Source organism: Malaclemys terrapin, chromosome 1 (assembly GCF_027887155.1).
Source record: "Malaclemys terrapin pileata isolate rMalTer1 chromosome 1, rMalTer1.hap1, whole genome shotgun sequence".
Lineage (NCBI taxonomy): Eukaryota > Metazoa > Chordata > Testudines > Emydidae > Malaclemys > Malaclemys terrapin.
The window spans coordinates 311,010,542-311,029,704 of NC_071505.1; the positions used below are offsets into that span (position 1 = coordinate 311,010,542).

Consider the following 19,163-nt stretch of genomic DNA (forward strand, 5'->3'; position numbering starts at 1 on the left):
CATGTCCGGCTTTTTCGGGTTAAAAATAGCGTCCGGGGGGAATTTGTCAATGTCCGGACTTCCCCTCCTCCCCCCCCCCCATGCAGAGCGTGCGCACGGCTTACAGAGCAGCCGGGGCTCCCACAGCCAGAGCCAGAGCCAGAGCCCTTCCTGCACTTCTCTCCTGAAACTTGACACCACTCCCCTCCTCCCCCTCCCTCCCTCCCTCCCTGCATTCACAGATCGCTCGTCTGGAGCTCCGACCCTGCTGCCCTCCCCCGCTGTTGAGCGCGCTGCTCTGCAGCACAGTAAGGGGGCCGGGAGCCAGAGAAGCAGCAGGGAGGTTCTGGGGTGGGGGTGGGGGGGCAGTCAAGAAACAGGGAGGAGGGTTGGATGGGTCAGGGAGTTCGGGGGGGGGGCTGTCTGGGGGTTGGGGGGTGTAAGGTTTTGGGCAGTCAGGGTACAGGTAGGAGGTAGGGTCCTGGGGGACAGTTGGGGGGGGTCTTAGGAAGGGGCAGTTAGGGGATAAGGAACAAGGAGGCTTAGGTAGGGGGTGGGGTTCTGGAGGGCAGTTAGGAGCAGGGGTCACAGGAGGGGGCAGTCAGGGGACAGGGAGCAGAGGGGTTTAGATGGGTCAGGAGTTCTGGGGGGGGCTGTCAGGGGGTGGGGGTGTGGATAAGGGTTGGGGCAGTCAGGGGACAGGTAGGGGGTAGAGTCCTAGGGGGCCAGTTAGGATGTGGGGAAGGTCTCAGGAGGAGGCAGTCAGGGGACAAGAGGCAGGGAGGCTTAGGGAGGGGGTGGAATCCTGGGGGGCAGTCAGGGGACAAGGAGTGGGGGGGAGGGTTGGGGGTTCTGAGGGGGCAGGAAGTGAGAGGGAGTGGAAGGGCAGGGGCGGGGCTAGGACAGGGGCGGGGCTAGGGCGGGGCTCCTCCCGTCCTCTTTTTTGATTGTTGAAATATGGTAACCCTAAGTAATACCAACTTTTCTTTTTGGGACGCAAAGTCCTAGAAAGGAAAAAAATTGGAGTATCTGGTGAATAGATTCGGTCACCTGTTGTGGAGATGTCCCTTGAATTAGCCAATCATCCCAATAGGAGTAGATTTGGACTCTCTGTTTTCCCAGGTAAGCTTCCACTACCAATAGTTGTTTGATAAATATCATCAGTGCTGTTGATAGCCCAAAGGGCAGAACTCTATTTATAATAGGAATTGCCCACCTGAACCTTAGGTATTTTCTATGAGCAGGATCAATTGCTATATGAAAACAGGGCTTCTGGAGGTCAGAGCTGTGTACCAGTCCTGTAGATCTTGGGATGGAATTATAGAAACCACAATTACCACCCTGAACTTGAATCTGCAGATGAAGGTGTTTCATGTCCATAATAGGGTGCCAGTCTCACTTTTGTTTTGGAATTAGAAAGTAACCTTCCCCTATATTCTTGAGGCACTTCTTCGACTACTCTGAGACTTGGAGGTGATTGCACTTCTTGATGTAACATGAAAAGGGACAGAGAGATCCGCAATTGTATGGAATACCCCATCTCTATGATCTCTAGAAACTCAGACCTCAGTGGTTCAGGAGACAAATAAGTGACCCCATTACCCAAAAAAGCCACAGTAGTGTAAATTCATTGTTATATTTACTATAGTTCAATATATATTCATATTTAAACAGTACGATGGGGAGATAATATATAATTCCCACAGCAAAATGACTGACCAAGCATTATTATTTTATCAACTACAATTGGTTAGTAACATAGTAAAAGCATCCTGATTAGTTAATATTTAAATCATACAGTGTTTTAATATCATGTGCTGCAAAGAGCCTCAGGAGACACATTAAAGAGCCACTTGCTTGCAAGCCTCAGTCTGAGTATTACTGATCTATAGTGATAAGGTTCCAGGCCCCACAAAAATAAAACTAATGGTTCCCAAAGAGGGGATGAGGGGTGGGTAGGTAATGGAAGAATAATGGAGAAGATGTACAATAAGAGTCAAATAAGAGTCAAATTTATTTCCTTGATGTTGATGCAGCAGGATGAACAGACAGCAAAGTGGAGGCTGATGGCCTCCTCCTCTAAGTCCTCTGTCTTTTCTTAGAAACTTCTCTGTTGTGAGTAATAGGTTTCTCTCAAATATGGTTGTGGCCTGACTTGCTTAATTCTCAATGTAGGTGTGTAAACATCTAAAGAGCTCAGTATTGCTTGAGAATCTTTTAATGAACGTAAGGCCTCATCAGTCTTTATATTAAGCAAATCATATCCCTCAAATCCAGGTTCTCTATTGCTGTTTGTTCTTCTTTAGGTATTCAGGGCAATTTTAGCGAAGAGGACTTCCTCATGTGAGAGGAAAAGATGTGGCCATGGATCTTGCCACTGTGTACAAAACATCAAGAGCAACCTGGAGAGAAGTGTGTGCCATGAGTCGGCCCTCTGAGACAAGAGACTTGAATTTCTCTCTGTTGCCTTGTGGAATTTTGTCCATGAATTTAAAAACAGTTGTCTTGATTTAAATAATTGTATTTTGCCAATAAGCACTGATAACTGGCAATCAGACTGGCAGAAGAATAATTTTTGCAGCTGAATAAACCAAGTTTCTAAGGTTCTTTTTCATGGGGCATAGATTTTGGTGGTCCCTGTTGTTTGGTCCCTCTGTTACTACTAGTGACCCAGGAAGGGGATGCATATAGAACTGCTCAAATCCTCATGAGGGAACTTGATACTGTTGATCAGTCCTTTTGAATGTAGGTGTCAGCCAGATGTAAGTGTCACGTGTCTTCCTGAGGATTTTGACTGGCTCCAGCAGGCCATAATTTTTTGGCATTGCAAACTGCCCAGGCATAGATGTATATATGCTTTATGGGATTTCTCCTGGAAAGCATCCAATGGAATTTCAAGAATGTCCACCTTCCAGCATAATGATTCTTGAAATGTTTTATAATCATCAGGCTGTACACTTGATGACAATTGTACCACAGCTTTATCAAGTGTTGAACAGGAAATGGGCAGTATTATCTGACATCAGCCTGCAAATCCTCTTCCTCAGAGCCCTGATCTTTTTGGCATTCAGCAGATGGAATCACTGTCTGAGCTACCTGCAGGGCTTTCTGATGTCTGTGTGGAGAGAGGGACCTAACCCTGGATGGGGCTGCATCCTGGCTGTCTGTAAGCGGCTGATGCCAAATATGGCCAAGGAAGATGGTAAGGGTATGGGGCAGAAGGCCATAGCGGGAGATACCATGGGAAGTGTACCTTTTAGAACCCCTAGGTCTAGCATTATAATAATGTGCCCCTGAATCCTTTTCAGAACCATAGGGACCAAAAGACCTGGACCTCTGGGAGTGTGTTGGCAATGCATCTCTACTATGCTCCAAAGCTTAAGAGGAGAAAGATTATTTCTCTCCTAGAGGTGGAACTGTCTTAACTGGGGTCTCAGGTAAAACTTCAGTGTGTCCCTTAGCTGGTATCGCCAAGGTACTAGGCACTGTCGTGGGGTATTAGCTGGTACTGAAGTTGTTATGTTCACCCAAGACAAAAGTGGTGATTCCGAGACAGTCCGATCACCCAGTATCGAGTAAACTGTTGGTTCTAAGAATGTCACTACCACCGACAGGGTGGACAGAAGCTATCAGTACCCCAGTGGTGGGTACCAATGTTGCCAGTACCAAGAGCCTAGGTGCAGAAGGATCTGAAGAGGGGCGTATAGACTTCCCCAGTAAAAATAGCATGCGGTGAGCCTCTCTTACCTTTGTGTTCTCTTAGAGAATGACTTTTAAATGGCACACTTGTCAGGAATGTACCCTTTACTCAGGCACAATAGGTCCATTATTAAGCAGCATTATTATACCACAAGATGGGCAGTTTTTAAACGTAGGAGACTTTTTTTCATCCATAAGTGCTGGATCTGATACTGGGAAAGTCTCATTAGGAAAACTAATGGAAAACAATATGGATTTTTTTTAAAGGGAGAATAAAAGTCTAAAACTATTACTAACGATCTAAAACTATAACTATCGTGAACTATTTACACTAGAAAGTATAAATCACACAGTGAGAGGGTTGGATACTGCCAAAGTTTTTATTCATAGCAATAGGTGGTAAGAAAGAACTGAGGGAGAGTTCGGGTCATGCCACCCTTTATGCGCTTGGGTAGCGGAGTACTAGGCCATGAAGGGTGCAGATACGGCCCTAACCGCCACTGCTGGCCAAAAGAATCCAAACTTGAATGCATGGGGTGAATGTGCACGAAGAGTGAAATAGATATGGACAAGCACTCAAAGAAGAACGCTTGTCTTTTTAAAAAAGAACAGGAGTACTTGTGGCACCTTAGAGACTAACAAATTTATTAGAGCATAAGCTTTCATGGGCTACAACCCACTTCTTCGGATGCATATAGAGTGAAAAACTATATGCATCCGAAGAAGTGGGTTGTAGCCCACGAAAGCTTATGCTCTAATAAATTTGTTAGTCTCTAAGGTGCCACAAGTACTCCTGTTCTTTTTGAGGACACAGACTAACACGGCTGCTACCCTGAAACCTGTCTTTTTAAAGAGTTCTGGATTCCTCAACATAAGGTGATAATTCTTTTTAAAAAATATATTCAAAAAGAGTAAAAAAATTATTTAACTAATACTTCAAAAAGGAAGACAATATTATAGTTTTTTTGTAGTATAGATAATCCAGCAGTCACCAGGATTTGAAGAAATAGACATAATTCAAGCACTTTACTCCACCTAATTTGCTCCAGAGAACTTTGAAGGAGGAGGTTTACTTTAGACAGCTCTGTTAGTTGCCTCAGGCATGATACACCATTGTAGTGAATGTAAAGGCAAGCACTCAAAACCATGTCAAATTTGAATTTACCACACTCAAATTCCATCTGATACCCCTCTCTGGACAGAGAGAGAAAATGAAAGCACAAATACACTACTGTTTCAATGAACTGAAACAGCATATATATTACTTCCTCCAGTCAGTTACACCCCTAAACTGCCTAATATAAACAAGTACAGCCATCAAAGAGTGTGAAAGAAAAACAGAAAGTAGAACCATTTAAACAATTTTGTAAAAAGCTAATGACAGAGAGACAAAAACAGACATCCAAACCTTTGGTTTTCCTGTCAAAACCTGCAGGAAACAAATGCTTTATACATTTATGGAGTTACCAATTAATTGGTGAGTGAGAAATATGATCTTAGTACATATTGTGTGGCAGGTGGGCTATTCAAATGTGGTTATCATAATGAACAATTAGCATGTATACAGACCTTTATATATTCAAAACTCTTTACAAATATTCATTAAAATCTATACAAAATGCTAAATAAAAGAAAATAATGTAGACTTACCCACGTTTAATCTGCCTGTGACTTCACCATCTGAATTGCGAGCATTCACAGTCACATTATGAGCAGACTGTAGAAGTAGAGATGAGTCCTACAGTACCGAGAAAGATTTGCAGTTTTAGCAGAACAAATAGATTTCAAAACAATTAATATAATTTATCATTGCCATATATATTGTTATTAAAGTTATTAAAAGAGCTTTTGCAATAGAAAACCAGTCAAAGAGTGAAGTATCTGAATTAATATTTTGTGTTTAGAGCTCTCATTTAGTTGACAGATGTAACAAAAACCAGAAAACCTAATTATTTGAATAGGCACTCAACCCACTGATGGACAGCAGAGATGGACCCAAATTACAATCCTTGATTCAAATACCCTTTGAACTTTGGAGACATTCAGATTGGGAGCTGGTCCCCACCTCTATAATCAGTCTAACCAAAGTCCCCAATCCAGCTCCCTTTCCCCCCAAATTCTTGGCTGGGATTACCTCCGACTGGCAGTTATTATCCATAAATAACTACTCCAAGTTTTCCTTCCAAATCTATCTTTTTCTGATGGTGTAGGTAGATGAGGAAGTCAATATTGTATTTTTATGACCCCACACACTTTTTCCCCCAGACTATTTCCCACTTTTGGTCACTCTAAAACAGAAAATATGGTAGATATATTTGGAAATGGCAGCATGTGGTACAAAGTGATTATCAATTCCCCAAAACATTATAATATAAAATCTTAGAGATCCATATTGAGAATAATATACCATCTTATGGGAATCAATTCATACAGTAAATATGGATTTTTCCCTCCTTGTAGGAGGAAGAAACTATTAAAACCTGATAGCTGGAACGACTTTGTAAAATTTTGATAAAGTCTCCTGTTGAAATGCCATAACACTATAGGTTTGAATCATTTATTGTCTCCTTTCCAGAATCTTTTTAAAATTAAAACACAAACAAAAAACACCTTATTCAAAATACACAAACATAATTAAAAAGTGTAGTCCTAAAGTAATCAAAATCTATAACATTAGCCCAACAGATACAATTGCTGGCAATTTATCTTTTGATAAAAGTTTAGCACTTGAGTCCCAGACTTCCTGCACTCCCGCAGAAAACTGGTCATGTGAAATGATGAATGATGATGAAAGCTGTGTAACACTAATTTTATGATCCAAGGCTCCCACCTTGAAAACACACACAAACACACTCAACTTTAAGAGTGAGTAGTCCCACAGGGTCCAGTGTCAGGACAGAATTGCATTTAATGTAGAAATATAACTGTGTTGTAAATAAAACAAACCCACTGAATCAAGTTAGCATTTTGTCAAGGTGGCATGTAATCAAGCAGGTGACAAATAATGGAGCAACGGTTATTTCACATTTCAGTGCATTAGACAATAAAACCTGAAACCAATTAACCAAAAAATAAAGGATTTAAAAAAAATCAGACCTGAAACTAAAAAACAATGGTAACTTACCTACAATAACTGTTGTTCTTCAAGATGTTTTATGCACATATACATTCCACCTCAGGTGTGTGTGTGCCCAGTGTTCTTGAGTCAGAAACTTTTGCCAGAAGTACCATGAGGGAACGCATGTGCCCCTGCTCTTCTCATGGACCCAAACAAGAGCATAAAAGGGGCATGTGTGTCACCTTTCTCTCTGTTCTGCTTGTGAAAATATTAACCAAAGTCACAGGCCAGGTGGAAGGATTGTGGAATTTATATGTGCACAACACATCTCCACAAAAAACAAACAAACAGTTACTGTAGGTAAGTAACTGTTGTTTTTTTTCTTCTTCAAGTAATTGTACATGTATATATTACATTTTAGGTGGCTCTGTAGCAGTTCCCTTATAGGTGGTGAGGCTTTGATCATCTGAAGAGAGACTGCAACATGGATTTATTGAAGTTAGCATAGACACAAGAGGCTTGAGTGATGTCTGAAAGAGGTATGTACAGATGACCACATTGCCACTTTACATATATTTGTTATGGGAACACTGATCAGAAAGGCTGATGAAGTGGACTGTGCCCTGATGGAGTGAGCTCATAGACTCATAGACTCATAGACTTTAAGGTCAGAAGGGACCATTATGATCATCTGGTCTGACCTTCTGCATGCTGCAGGCCACAAAACCGTCCCTACCCTTTCCTTGACTCTGCTAATGAAGTCCCCAAATCCTGTGTTTTAGTGACTTCAATTGGCAGAGAACCCTCCTGCTAGAGATCCCTGCCCCATGCTGCGGAGGAAGGCGAAAAACCTCCAGGGCCTCTGCCAATCTACCCTGGAGGAAAATTCCTTCCCGACCCCAAATATGGCGATCAGTGAGACCCCGAGCATGTAGGCAAGAGTCTCCAGCCTGACCCTTGTTAGCCATTATACTATTTACCTACCATTGCTCAGTATTCCTCAGCTAATATGTTTTACCATTAAACCATTCCCTCCATAAACTTGTCTAACTTAATCTTAAAACCACACAGGTCCCTCGCCCCCACCGTTTCCCTCGGAAGGCCGTTCCAATATTTCACCCCTCTGACGGTCAGAAACCTTCGTCTAATTTCAAGCCTAAACTTCCCCACGGCCAGTTTATATCCATTCGTTCTCGTGTCCACATTAGCTATTACTCTCACTGGAAGAAAGACTTTCACAAGATCGTAGCATTGCTTGACACAGTCAGAGATCCAGCGTGATACACATTGAGTTGACACTGGTTGGCATTTGATTCTCTTGGCCTAGGCCTATTAGAAGTTCTGAACGCATTACTGTTGTCAAGGTAGAATACCAAAGCTCTACGAAGCATGAAGTGTTTCCTCAGTGTTGGATGAATGAGGTGTAAGGAATAATACAGAAATTTTATCCTTATAACAAACCATATAGCAGGGGTCGACTAACAGTTTGCAGTTTGGAAACCTTTCTTACTGAAATAATTGCCACCTTTTAGTTGAGAGTGCATACCCTGAAGGTCTAAATGACATATGCATATACACTTGACGTCCAGAGTGCGTGGCCAGATCAGGTGAAACATGGAGATCTCCAGAGGCCCCAAAGATTGCAACTATAGTAATCACACATTATCAATAAAACCTACTGTGACAGACCCAGACCAGTAGGGTACAGGAGTCTGGTAGAGGGCAAATATACTGGTCACTGGATGAGTAGTTTTCTGTTCCCTGAGTGACCAGAGGAGGGGCTGCACTAGAGTAATCAGGAACCTGCTAGAACCAGTTAAGGCAGGTAGGCTAATTAGGACACCTGGAGCCAATTAAGAAGAAGCTGCTAAAATCAATTAAGGCAGGCTAATCAGGGCATCTGGGTTTTAAAAAGGAGCTCACTTCAGTTTGTGGTGCGAGTGTGAGGAGCTGGGAGCAAGAAGCGCAAGGAGCTGAGAGTGAGAGGGTGTGCTGCTGGAGGACTGAGGAGCACAAGCGTTATCAGACACCAGGAGGAAGGTCCTGTGGTGAGAATAAGGAAGGTGTTTGGAGGAGGCCATGGGGAAGTAGCCCAGGGAGTTGTAGCTGTCATGCAGCTGTTACAAGAGGCACTATAGACAGTTGCAGTCCACAGGGCCCTGGGCTGGAACCCGGAGTAGAGGGTGGGCCCGGGTTCCCCCCAAACCTCCCAATTGACCTGGACTGTGGGTTCTTCCAGAGGGGAAGGTCTCTGGGCTGTTCCCCAGCCCACATGGTGAATCTCTGAGGCAAGAAAATCCGCCAATAAGTGCAGGACCCACCAAGATAGAGGAGGAACTTTGTCACACTACATATACTAGTTCTAAGGAAGCACCATCTAATAAAGCAATGATTATATATATAATTACTAATCAAATCATAGAATCATAGAATATCAGGGTTGGAAGGGACCTCAAGAGGTCATCTAGTCCAACCCCCTGCTCAAAGCAGGACCAATTCCCAACTAAATCATCCCAGCCAGGGCTTTGTCAAGCCGGGCCTTAAAAACCTCCAAGCAAGGAGACTCCACCACCTCCCTAGGTAACGCATTCCAGTGCTTCACCACCCTCCTAGTGAAATAGTGTTTCCTGGACCTCCCCCACTGCAACTTGAGACCATTGCTCCTTGTTCTGTCATCTGCCACCACTGAGAACAGCCGAGCTCCATCCTCTTTGGAACACCCCTTCAGGTAGTTGAAGGCTGCTATTAAATCCCCCCTCATTCTTCTCTTCTGGAGACTAAACAATCCCAGTTCCCTCAGCCTCTCCTCATAATTCATGTGCTACAGACCCCTACTCATTTTTGTTGCCGTCCCCTGTACTCTTTCCAATTTTCCACATCCTTCTTGTAGTGTGGGGCCCAAAACTGGACACAGTATTCCAGATGAGGCCTAACCAATGTCAAATAAAGGGGAACGATCACATTCCTCAATCCGCTGGCAATGCCCCTACTTATACAGCCCAAAATGCCGTTAGCCTTCTTGGCAACAAGAGCACACTGTTGACTCATATCCAGCTTCTCGTCCACTGTGACCCCTAGGTCCTTTTCTGCAGAACTGCTACCTAGCCATTCGGTCCCTGGTCTGTAGCAGTGCATGGGATTCTTCCATCCTAAGTGCAGGACTCTGCACTTGTCCTTGTTGAACCTCATCAGGTTTTTTTTGGCCCAATCCTCTAATTTGTCTAGGTCCCTCTGTATCCGATCCCTACCCTCTAGTGTATCTACCACGCCTCCTAGTTTAGTGTCATCTGCAAACTTGCTGAAAGTGCAGTCCACACCATCCTCCAGATCATTCATAAAGATATTAAACAAAACTGGCCCCAGGACCGACCCTTGGGGCACTCCGCTTGAAACCGGCTGCAAACTAGACATGGAGCCATTGATCACTACCCGTTGAGCCCGATGATCTAGCCAGCTTTCTATCCACCTTACAGTCCATTCATCCAGCCCATACTTCTTTAACTTGGCGGCAAGAATACTGTGGGAGACCGTATCAAAAGCTTTGCTAAAGTCAAGGAATAACACATCCACTGCTTTCCCCTCATCCACAGAGCCAGTTATCTCATCATAGAAGGTTAGTCAGGCACAACTTCCCCTTAGTGAATCCATGCTGACTGTTCCTGATCACTTTCCTCTCCTCTAAGTGTTTCATAATTGATTCCTTGAGGACCTGCTCCATGATTTTTCCAGGGACTGAGGTGAGGCTGACTGGCCTGTAGTTCCCCGGATCCTCCTCCTTCCCTTTTTTAAAGATGGGCACTACATTAGCCTTTTTCCAGTCGTCTGGGACCTCCCCCGATCGCCATGAGTTTTCAAAAATAATGGCTAATGGCTCTGCAGTGTCATCTGCCAACTCCTTTAGCACCCTCGGATGCAGCGCATCTGGCCCCATGGACTTGTGCACGTCCAGTTTTTCTAAATAATCCCGAACCACTTCTTTCTCCACAGAGGGCTGGTCACCTTCTCCCCATATTGTGTTGCCCAGTGCAGCAGTCTGGGAGCTGACCTTATTCATGAAGACAGAGGCAAAAAAATCATTGAGTACATTGGGTTTTTCCACATCCTCGGTCACTAGGTTGCCTCCCTCATTCAGTAAGGGGCCCACACTTTCCTTAACTTTCTTCTTGTTGCTAACATACCTGAAGAAACCCTTCTTGTTACTCTTAACATCTCTTGCTAGCTGCAACTCCAAGTGTGATTTGGCCTTCCTGATTTCACTCCTGCATGCCTGAGCAATATTTTTATACTCCTCCCTGGTCATTTGTCCAATCTTCCACTTCTTGTAAGCTTCTTTTTTGCGTTTAATATCAGCAAGGATTTCACTGTTTAGCCAAGCTGGTCGCCTGCCATATTATTCTTTCTACACATCGGGATGGTTTGTTCCTGCAACCGTAATAAGGATTCTTTAAAATACAGCCAGCTCTCCTGGACCCCTTTGCCCTTCATGTTATTCTCCCAGGGGATCTTGCCCATCTGTTCCCTGAGGGAGTCAAAGTCTGCTTTTCTGAAGTCCAGGGTCCGTATTCTGCTGCTCTCCTTTCTTCCTTGTGTCAGGATCCTGAACTCGACCATCTCATGGTCACTGCCTCCCAGGTTCCCATCCACTTTTGCTTCCCCTACTAATTCTTCCCTGTTTGTGAGCAGCAGGTCAAGAAAAGCTCTGCCCCTAGTTGGTTCCTCCAGCACTTGCACCAGGAAATGATGGATTTTACATTGATGGTACTTTCCCATGAGTTAGAGCAGTAGGAAGTAAATTGATAATAACTCTTTAGCCCTTCAACCCCAATGAAAGAAAGCAGAAAAAAAAGGAACTAATATCAATAACAACTAGTGCCAAGCAGCTTGTTTAGAACAACTATATCAGACGTGAGAGAGCAATACATAAATTCCATTTGGTCGGATCAGTCCATAGATGTCTCTCTTTTTTTTTTTTTATAGCTGCACTGGGGAGGGAAGGTCACAGTGATTAACCAAAATGGGTTGGGGGGGCACAAGCGCACGGGAGGACATGGGCACATGAGGGGAAGGGTCAATCAGGGCAAAGGGGGTGCAAAGGAAGGGGAGCAACCAGGCTGGGAATGGGGCAGAGGAACCAAGGGGCTAACTGTAGGGCTGGGGTAGGACAAACAAACCAAGCTGCAAAGGGAAAGGGCGGAGCAGGCAAACAAACTGAAGCTGGGGAGGGGCAACAGACTACAGGGGCAAATGGGATAGGCAGCAAGGGGCAAAGCTGGGGGGCCTGTTGCAAAGGGGAAGGGGTCAGTCTGGGGCGCTTGCACCAAAAGTCAATGTGCGGGCTGCCTGCTGCTGCAGGCCCAAACGATGGCAATAGGGAGTGGCAGGCCTGAAGAGCAGCAGAGTCCCAGAGGCAGGAGCGGAGGCAGATGGTACATGGCCTGTGGAGGTGGTGGAGGGGGCAACGGTGGTGGCGGAGGTTGGGGGGGGGACACAGATGGCCCAGGGGACAGGCCCCACGCCACACCCCCTGCATCCCCACAAACACAGTCTAGACCCCCACCACTAGAGCACAGTCCGAAAATCACTCAGTCTCCTCTTGCAAGGCAGGAGTTTGAAGATTTTTCAGGTATTTTTCTGTCTCTTAACAGGAACCGAATGATATTATCTTCTTACTATTTTTAATATGGAGCGTTGCCGGGCATTTAATAAAATACTTCAAGTTCATCTCCCTAGCCAATTGTTTCACTTAGTTACAAGCTGCCCTTATTGCAACCACATCACGGGCATAATCTTGAAAGAATAGTATTTTAATTGCTGGTTCTCCCCATAACATAATCCCTTTTTCTTTGGATTTGATAAGGTCCTTGGTCATAAACTTCAGGAACTTCACAATCAATGCTCTAGTCTCATCTCTTGGAACTGACTTGAGGGCAAGGTCCCAGTGTGCCCATTCTATATTACAACAGAGATCTACCAGCAGATACATCAACTTAGTTAGCAGTTTAGGGTCAAATTCAGAGGGTTTACCCTTCTCTATGCACTCAGGGACACCCACAATCCTGATATTCCATCATCTTGAGTGGCTTTCTAGATCAATTAGCTTGGTTTTAATAGATCTGATATCATTACAGTTCTTCATCACCTGTAATTTGTTCTCTTTGAAATCATCTTCCACTTCAGAAATTCTGTGCTCTGCTTCACTAATCCATCTGGATAGAACTTGTAGTGCACTCAATCTAAGTCACGGTGGTCTGAAGGGTGGAAACTGTAGATTTAATTTCATCAGTATCTGTGGCAACCTATTGTACAGATATCAGCTGCATTTCATCAGGTTGAGGCACCATTTTACTTGTAGAAGTAGGGGAGACAGATCTCCTCTGTTTTTGGATTCAGAGAAGAAGATGAAGAACTAGAAGGCATCTTGGGGGTTTCAACAGTAGCATGCAATATTTCTTGGGATTGTATAGTGAATTGTAGGGGGCAATATTTGAAGATTCCCCAGGGGCCACTTCAGAGCTCAAGCAACCTGCATCCACCTCAGTCTCAGTGCCCTCTGCTGTCCAGATTTATTTAAAAAAAAAAAAAACAAGAATCTTGTAAATATGAAAACCAGGAAGATAGGATATCTCAAAACAAGTTGCCAAATGAGTAAAAGGAATTATTTCAGATTAGTAAATTATCTTAAAAAATTACAGCGTATAGAAACAGTAACAGAACTCTTATGAAAAGACAGGAAGGGCAGAAAAAGATGAGTGTGCCAGCCTCTAAGCCTTAGGAAGAACAGTATGCAATGGTTTAGCCTGAATATCCAAGGACAAGGAATTATATTTAAGGTGGGGAACAAAGATCAAGAGAGACTGTGAGCTAAATCTATTATGTTTATATATTGGTAAAAAATCAGACACAAATCTGGGCATCTCAAATGCACTTTTCTAATTGCTGCTGCTTGATTTAATAAAATAAACCAGTGATCAATCTGGTAATACAATCTGGTCCAGTGTGATAAACTATATTCTGGATCTTTAGTTACCATTCACATATTGGTGACTACTTAAAAGTTAGTAACATATTTCTAAGGATTCATCCTGTGTTGCTGTCCCATGAATATGCACTAGCTAAGAGACAAAGGTTTCATCTAGGTCTCTGCACTGGACTCAAAATTAAGGCATAAACTAATAATTGACTCCAGAGGAGATGCATAGCAAGTACATTTTCTGCTATGTATTTTCTTAGCACTTTGTAGATCTCATTAGAGGAGAAAAGCTGAGACTCCAAGAAAAAAGACTATTAAGGCAAGTGAGAAAGCTGCTGTGATGGCTAGGAATGGCCCAGTTCCCCAAGAGGCAAAGTTAGGAACTGAAATCATAACAAATAAACAATTTTATGAGAATACATACTGAAATGATACCCAAAGAGATGAAGTCATGGGCAATTCTTTCTCAAAAGTGTTAAAAAATAATTTAAAAAAACCCCCAAATGCTGAATGACTGTCAGTTCAGAAAAGCAGAAAGAGACAGTGACTTGTATCGAGCAATCTAAGGCCTCTAATTTATGCCATCAACCAATGATGACAATAGAATCCCTCAACAACTGAGCATAAATTAGCCACAGCCACACCTCTCTCTTCAGACCCGTAGACAGTTAAGAGATGTATGCTGGAGGAGCTCCAATGGTGGCTCAACATTGAATAAGGATTCCTCTAGTCTGAGGGACTCCTTCAGCATCCAACTATGCTGATTTCAGAGCAGCTATGAGTTAATAAGCCTCAAAGAAGAAGAAGTTACTCACCTTGTGTAGTAATGATGGTTCTTCGAGCACCTATGGGTGCTCCACTGTAGGTGTGCTTGTGTCCCTGTGCTGCTGATTGGAGACCTTTGGTAGCAGTGTCTGTTAGGTACGCTCATGTGCTGTCTCTCCTGGTGCTGCACCACCAGGCTAGTCAGCGTGTGCAGACTAATGCCCCTCAGTTACTTCTCTACTAGAGAGTCATTGACAAGAGCTCTGAAGTAGAGGGAAGGAGGGTGGGTTGTGGAGCACCCACAGGGGGACACATCTTGAAGAACCATTGTTACTACACAAGGTGAGTAACTTCTTCTTCTTCGAGTAGTGTCCTATGGGTGCTCCACTGTAGGTAATTCCCAAGCAGTATCCTTTCTGGAGGGCAGGTGGGTCAGTTTCAGATAACAGCACTGGGGAGCCAAATATGGCATTGGAGGTGGAGTCCCCAGTATTTGCATAATGTTCTGCGAAAGTGTGGACTGACGTCCATGTTGCCACTCTACAGACCTCTGAGATAGGGACATTCTTGAAGAAAATGACAGGTGAGGAGATCAGCCTTGTGGAATGTGTATGAATAGGGTCTGGAAGGGTCATGTTGTGAATTTGATAACACTGTCTTATGCAATTTGAGATCCACTAAGGGTATGTCTACACTACAAACCTAAGTTGATTTAATATAGGCCGACTTACAGACACTGCATCGCCCTAACTACACGACATAAGCCTTATGCCTCTCTTGGAGGTGGAGTTATGTTGGTTTAGTAGAGAACTTACATGAGTGGGAGGAAGGCTGTAGTGTAGACACTGACATAAGCTGCCTTATGTTGAGCTAATTATGTGTAGACCAGCCCTTAAAGAGCCTTTGGGCTGGTATTGCTGAGCCCTTGGATCTTTCCACAATGGAGAGGAAAAGTCTAGGGGAGCTCCTAAAGGCCCTTGTCCTATTAAGGTAGAATGCCCGGGGCTCTCCTGACACCTAAAATATGTAGTGTAGCCTCTGTGTTGTCTTGGTGATGCTTGGGGTAGAAGATTGGAAGGTGAATCAATTCATTCATGTGAAATGGAGAGGTTACCTTAGGGATGAATTTTGAATGCAGCCTGAGAGTAACCTTGTCCATAAAAAATACTGTGTAGGGGGGAGACGCCATCAGAGCTGCTATCTCTCCTATTCTCTTGGCTGAGGTAATCGCTACCAGGAAGGCTGTTTTCATGGATAGGTATGTCAGCAAACAGGTGGCATAGGGTTCAAAGGGAAGCCTTGTCAGACTTTTCAGTTACTAGGTTTAGATCCCACATGGGAGTAGGAAGTCGAGGTTGAAGGAAGAACTTTATTATACCCTTGGGGAACTTTTTAGTGGTTGGGTGTGACAGCACTGAGAAAAAGGTTGTTGAAAAGTTGTTATAGCTGCTAGATGGACCCTAAAATAATCCTTAGGGGTAATCCTGACTTTTTAAGAGTCAAAGCATAGTCTAGAATACATGGAAGAGTTGTGGAAGTTGGGGAGATTTGCTGGACCATTTCTGCAGGTAATTACATCGAGACAAGGACTTTCTACTGTGTAATAGAACCTCCTGCGCCTTCCTTGAACAGGAGCTTTCTAGGTGTTGGAACCAAGCAGGAACCATGCCTTGAGGTGGAGAATCTCCAAGTTGGGATGTATGGTACATCATTTGTTCTGTGAGAGGAGGTGTGGAATGGGAGGGAGGGAGATCAGCAGGCATATCGTGAGTTGTGACAGGTAAGAGTACCGGGTCTGTCTCTGAAAGTAGAAGCAATCAGAATGACATGGGCTCCATCCCTTTTCATTTTCAGCAGGACCTTCAACAGTAGGGAAAACAGAGGAAAGGCGTAGAGAAGGTCCTCATCCCATGGAAGGAGGAGAGCATCGTTCAGGGAGTGCTGTCTCATCCCCCCTCTAGAGCAGTAGAATGGTAAGTGGTGAACAGGTCTGTGGATAATGTTCCCCATTGTCTGAATAGGTCATGAAATACTGTTGGGTCTATATCCCACTCATAGTTGTGTGGGACTTTGTAACTGAGATTTTCTGCTATCGAGTTTTGTGTGCCTGGGAGGTAAGCTGCAGACAGTGTAAGATTGTGGGAGATGCACCAATTCCATAACCTCATCGCCTCCGTGCATAGGGAGGGCGTCCTGGCTCCCCGCTGCCGATTGATGTAGTACATACAGCCTGTGTTGTCTATTAGGATCTTTGTGTGTGATTCTGTGATGAGTGGAAGGAAATGGATGCAGGCATTCCTGACTACTCTCAGTCCGAGAAGATTGATGTGAAGGGATATCTCCGCAGATGACCACTTGCCTTGCATCGTGAGGCTGTTTAGACCTATGAGTGATGCGTTGGTGGTGAGGAGCAACGACCGTGATGTCTGCGAGAAGGGGATCCCTTTGCAAACATTGGCTGGGTCCTTCCACCAGTCTAAGGAGTTTTTGATCCTGGTGGCCCCGTGCCCTAAAGAAGAGCACCTAACTTAGGCGCCTTTTTCATTTTTTTACTCACCCAGTGGCGGTCCAGATCTTCGGCGGCACATCGGAGGTGGGTCCTTCACTCGCGCCAGGTCTTCAGCGGCATTTCAGTGGTGGGTCCTTCAGTGCCATGGAAGACCTGGAGCGAATGGAGGACGTGCCGCCGAGGACCCGGACCTCCACTGGGTATTCAAATCAGGCCCCGCACTTACTAAAGCTAACCCTGTGTGACACTACCTCCTCTGGCTCACTCTCTGAACCCTTTCTAGAGCATGAAGGGGCATGGCATGGCAGTGGGGATACTTCTCGTGCTTGGTAGAAGATCGGGGCAGAGGTCTTGGTACCAAAAGGTGAGGATCCAGCATGCAAAGGTCTCTCGAATGGTGGGATTCTGCTCGTACTGATCATCCCAACGTTGGTGGCAGTGCTGGGGACGGGGGAATGGAGACCTTGTGCACCCTTGTCTCTTAGGTGCCAGGCGAGCTGTCTCTGGCAGTACCAAAGTGGACTCACATACTGGAAGTGTCTTTTTAGAGTGTTTGCTCTTATCATTAAGTACCAATGATTCAGCGGCCATGTCCATTGGGTCCATGAGCCTGTCAGTGGTACCAGTAGCTATTGGTCTTCATGAGGCATGGGTGCCAGATTGAGATGGTCTTGGTCCCAGCGATGCTGAAGATATCCGGTGAGATGGTGATTGCTTACAGCGATATCGGGGTTCACTAAGGGACTTCCCACTCTCTTCTTAGATGATTTGTGAGAAGGGTCCACAGCCTGTTTCTTCAACCCACATCCCTTAAGTGTAGAAGGTTGTGGGGAAGACTCATGTCTACCAGGTGACTGGGACCAGAGAGCTGCCTCCATGAAGATGATCTTCTGGTGGAGTTCTGTCTTTGCGAGATCTTGAACGGAGTTGTTGGCAAAGACCACACTTCTGCTGTATGTGGCCTTTCCTGAGGCAGTGAATGCACTGAGAGTGCTTATCCGCAACTGGGACCATCTCTTTACAGATGTGGCACTTTTTGAAGCCCCACAAACTGGGCATACCCTGTTGAGGGGAAGGGTCCCTGATGGGGGGAAAAAGATGGGAAGAAAATAGTCTCTTTTTCTTCTTTTTTTTTAAGGGTAAAATAAGAAAGGAGAAGAAAGAAAAAGCTACGGCTGTAACTAGGAGGCTAACTAACTATAAGTATGTAAACCAAGAGAACAATAGTCTTAATGGATTGCTAATGGCTCCATCTCTAGCCACGGGTGGTTGAGAAAGAACTGAGAGGGGTTAGCCAGTGTGCACTGACTAGCCTTTTGGCGCAGCATGAGGAGAGACAGCCCAACGGACACTACTACCAAAGTTCTCCAATCAGCAGCGCAGGGACACAAGCACATCTACAGTGGAGCACCCATAGGGACACTACTCAAAGAAGAATATCTCTGAGAGGATTCACGTTTAAACACATAAATCATGTTCCCTTGACTGCAAGGCAGAAAACAGAGCATATGAAACAAAGAGGGAATACAGATTTAGTAATGCAGTTTCACTATCTAATAAGACGCTGTTCATGCTATTGGAAAGATTCGTTGCACAAAAAGATAAAATAAAGCTTAAATGAACATTCTTGGAGATGTTTGGGCTCTCTCTCAGCAACTCAAACTTGCTGGAATCTGTATGTGACTCAAAATGAAAGATGGCTTAGAGCTACTCAGTATGAGTTAGGGTGGCAGAATCTGGCCCTGAAGAAGATTTTATTTAGTTTGCAGGTAACAAACACTGCTCCACAACAAATTAATGCCTGGATAATTTAAGACCTGTTCAGAACAACTCCTTCTTCATTCAAACAACTGGAAAGATGCTAATAGGACTCCTTCACACACCTCCAGATGTTGGAGCAGTTTCAAACACCTGCCTCTCTCTTTTTTAAAAAAAATTCAAACTGTTTGAGAAATGTTTCCTGTCTCTTTTTCAAGTATGTAATTTCCCCTCCTTCCCAACTATAAATAAATAAATAAATCATACCTGTCTGAAGCCCAGGTAGGCAAAATATAGTCCTACAGAGTTACAGCTTTTTTATGCATAAATATTTCACAAATTTAATCTGTTATCTTGTGTCTTACAGATATAGAAGTGGGAGCTTTGTATCATTGGAAAGGGAGATTCCCAGCTCCTCAATCAGA

At 44.3% G+C, this 19,163-nt stretch overlaps 1 protein-coding gene across 3 annotated transcripts in view; it reads right to left on the bottom strand.

The window, feature by feature from the left end:
* The window catches only part of SGCG (sarcoglycan gamma), a 186,589-nt gene that overhangs the window by 95,205 nt on the left and 72,221 nt on the right, over nucleotides 1–19,163 (bottom strand). For all 3 annotated transcript variants that reach the window (XM_054015446.1, XM_054015447.1, XM_054015448.1), the window contains one exon: nucleotides 5,329–5,416. In XM_054015446.1, coding sequence (XP_053871421.1) covers nucleotides 5,329–5,416 — 88 coding nt within the window. The remainder of the gene's footprint in view (nucleotides 1–5,328; nucleotides 5,417–19,163) is intronic.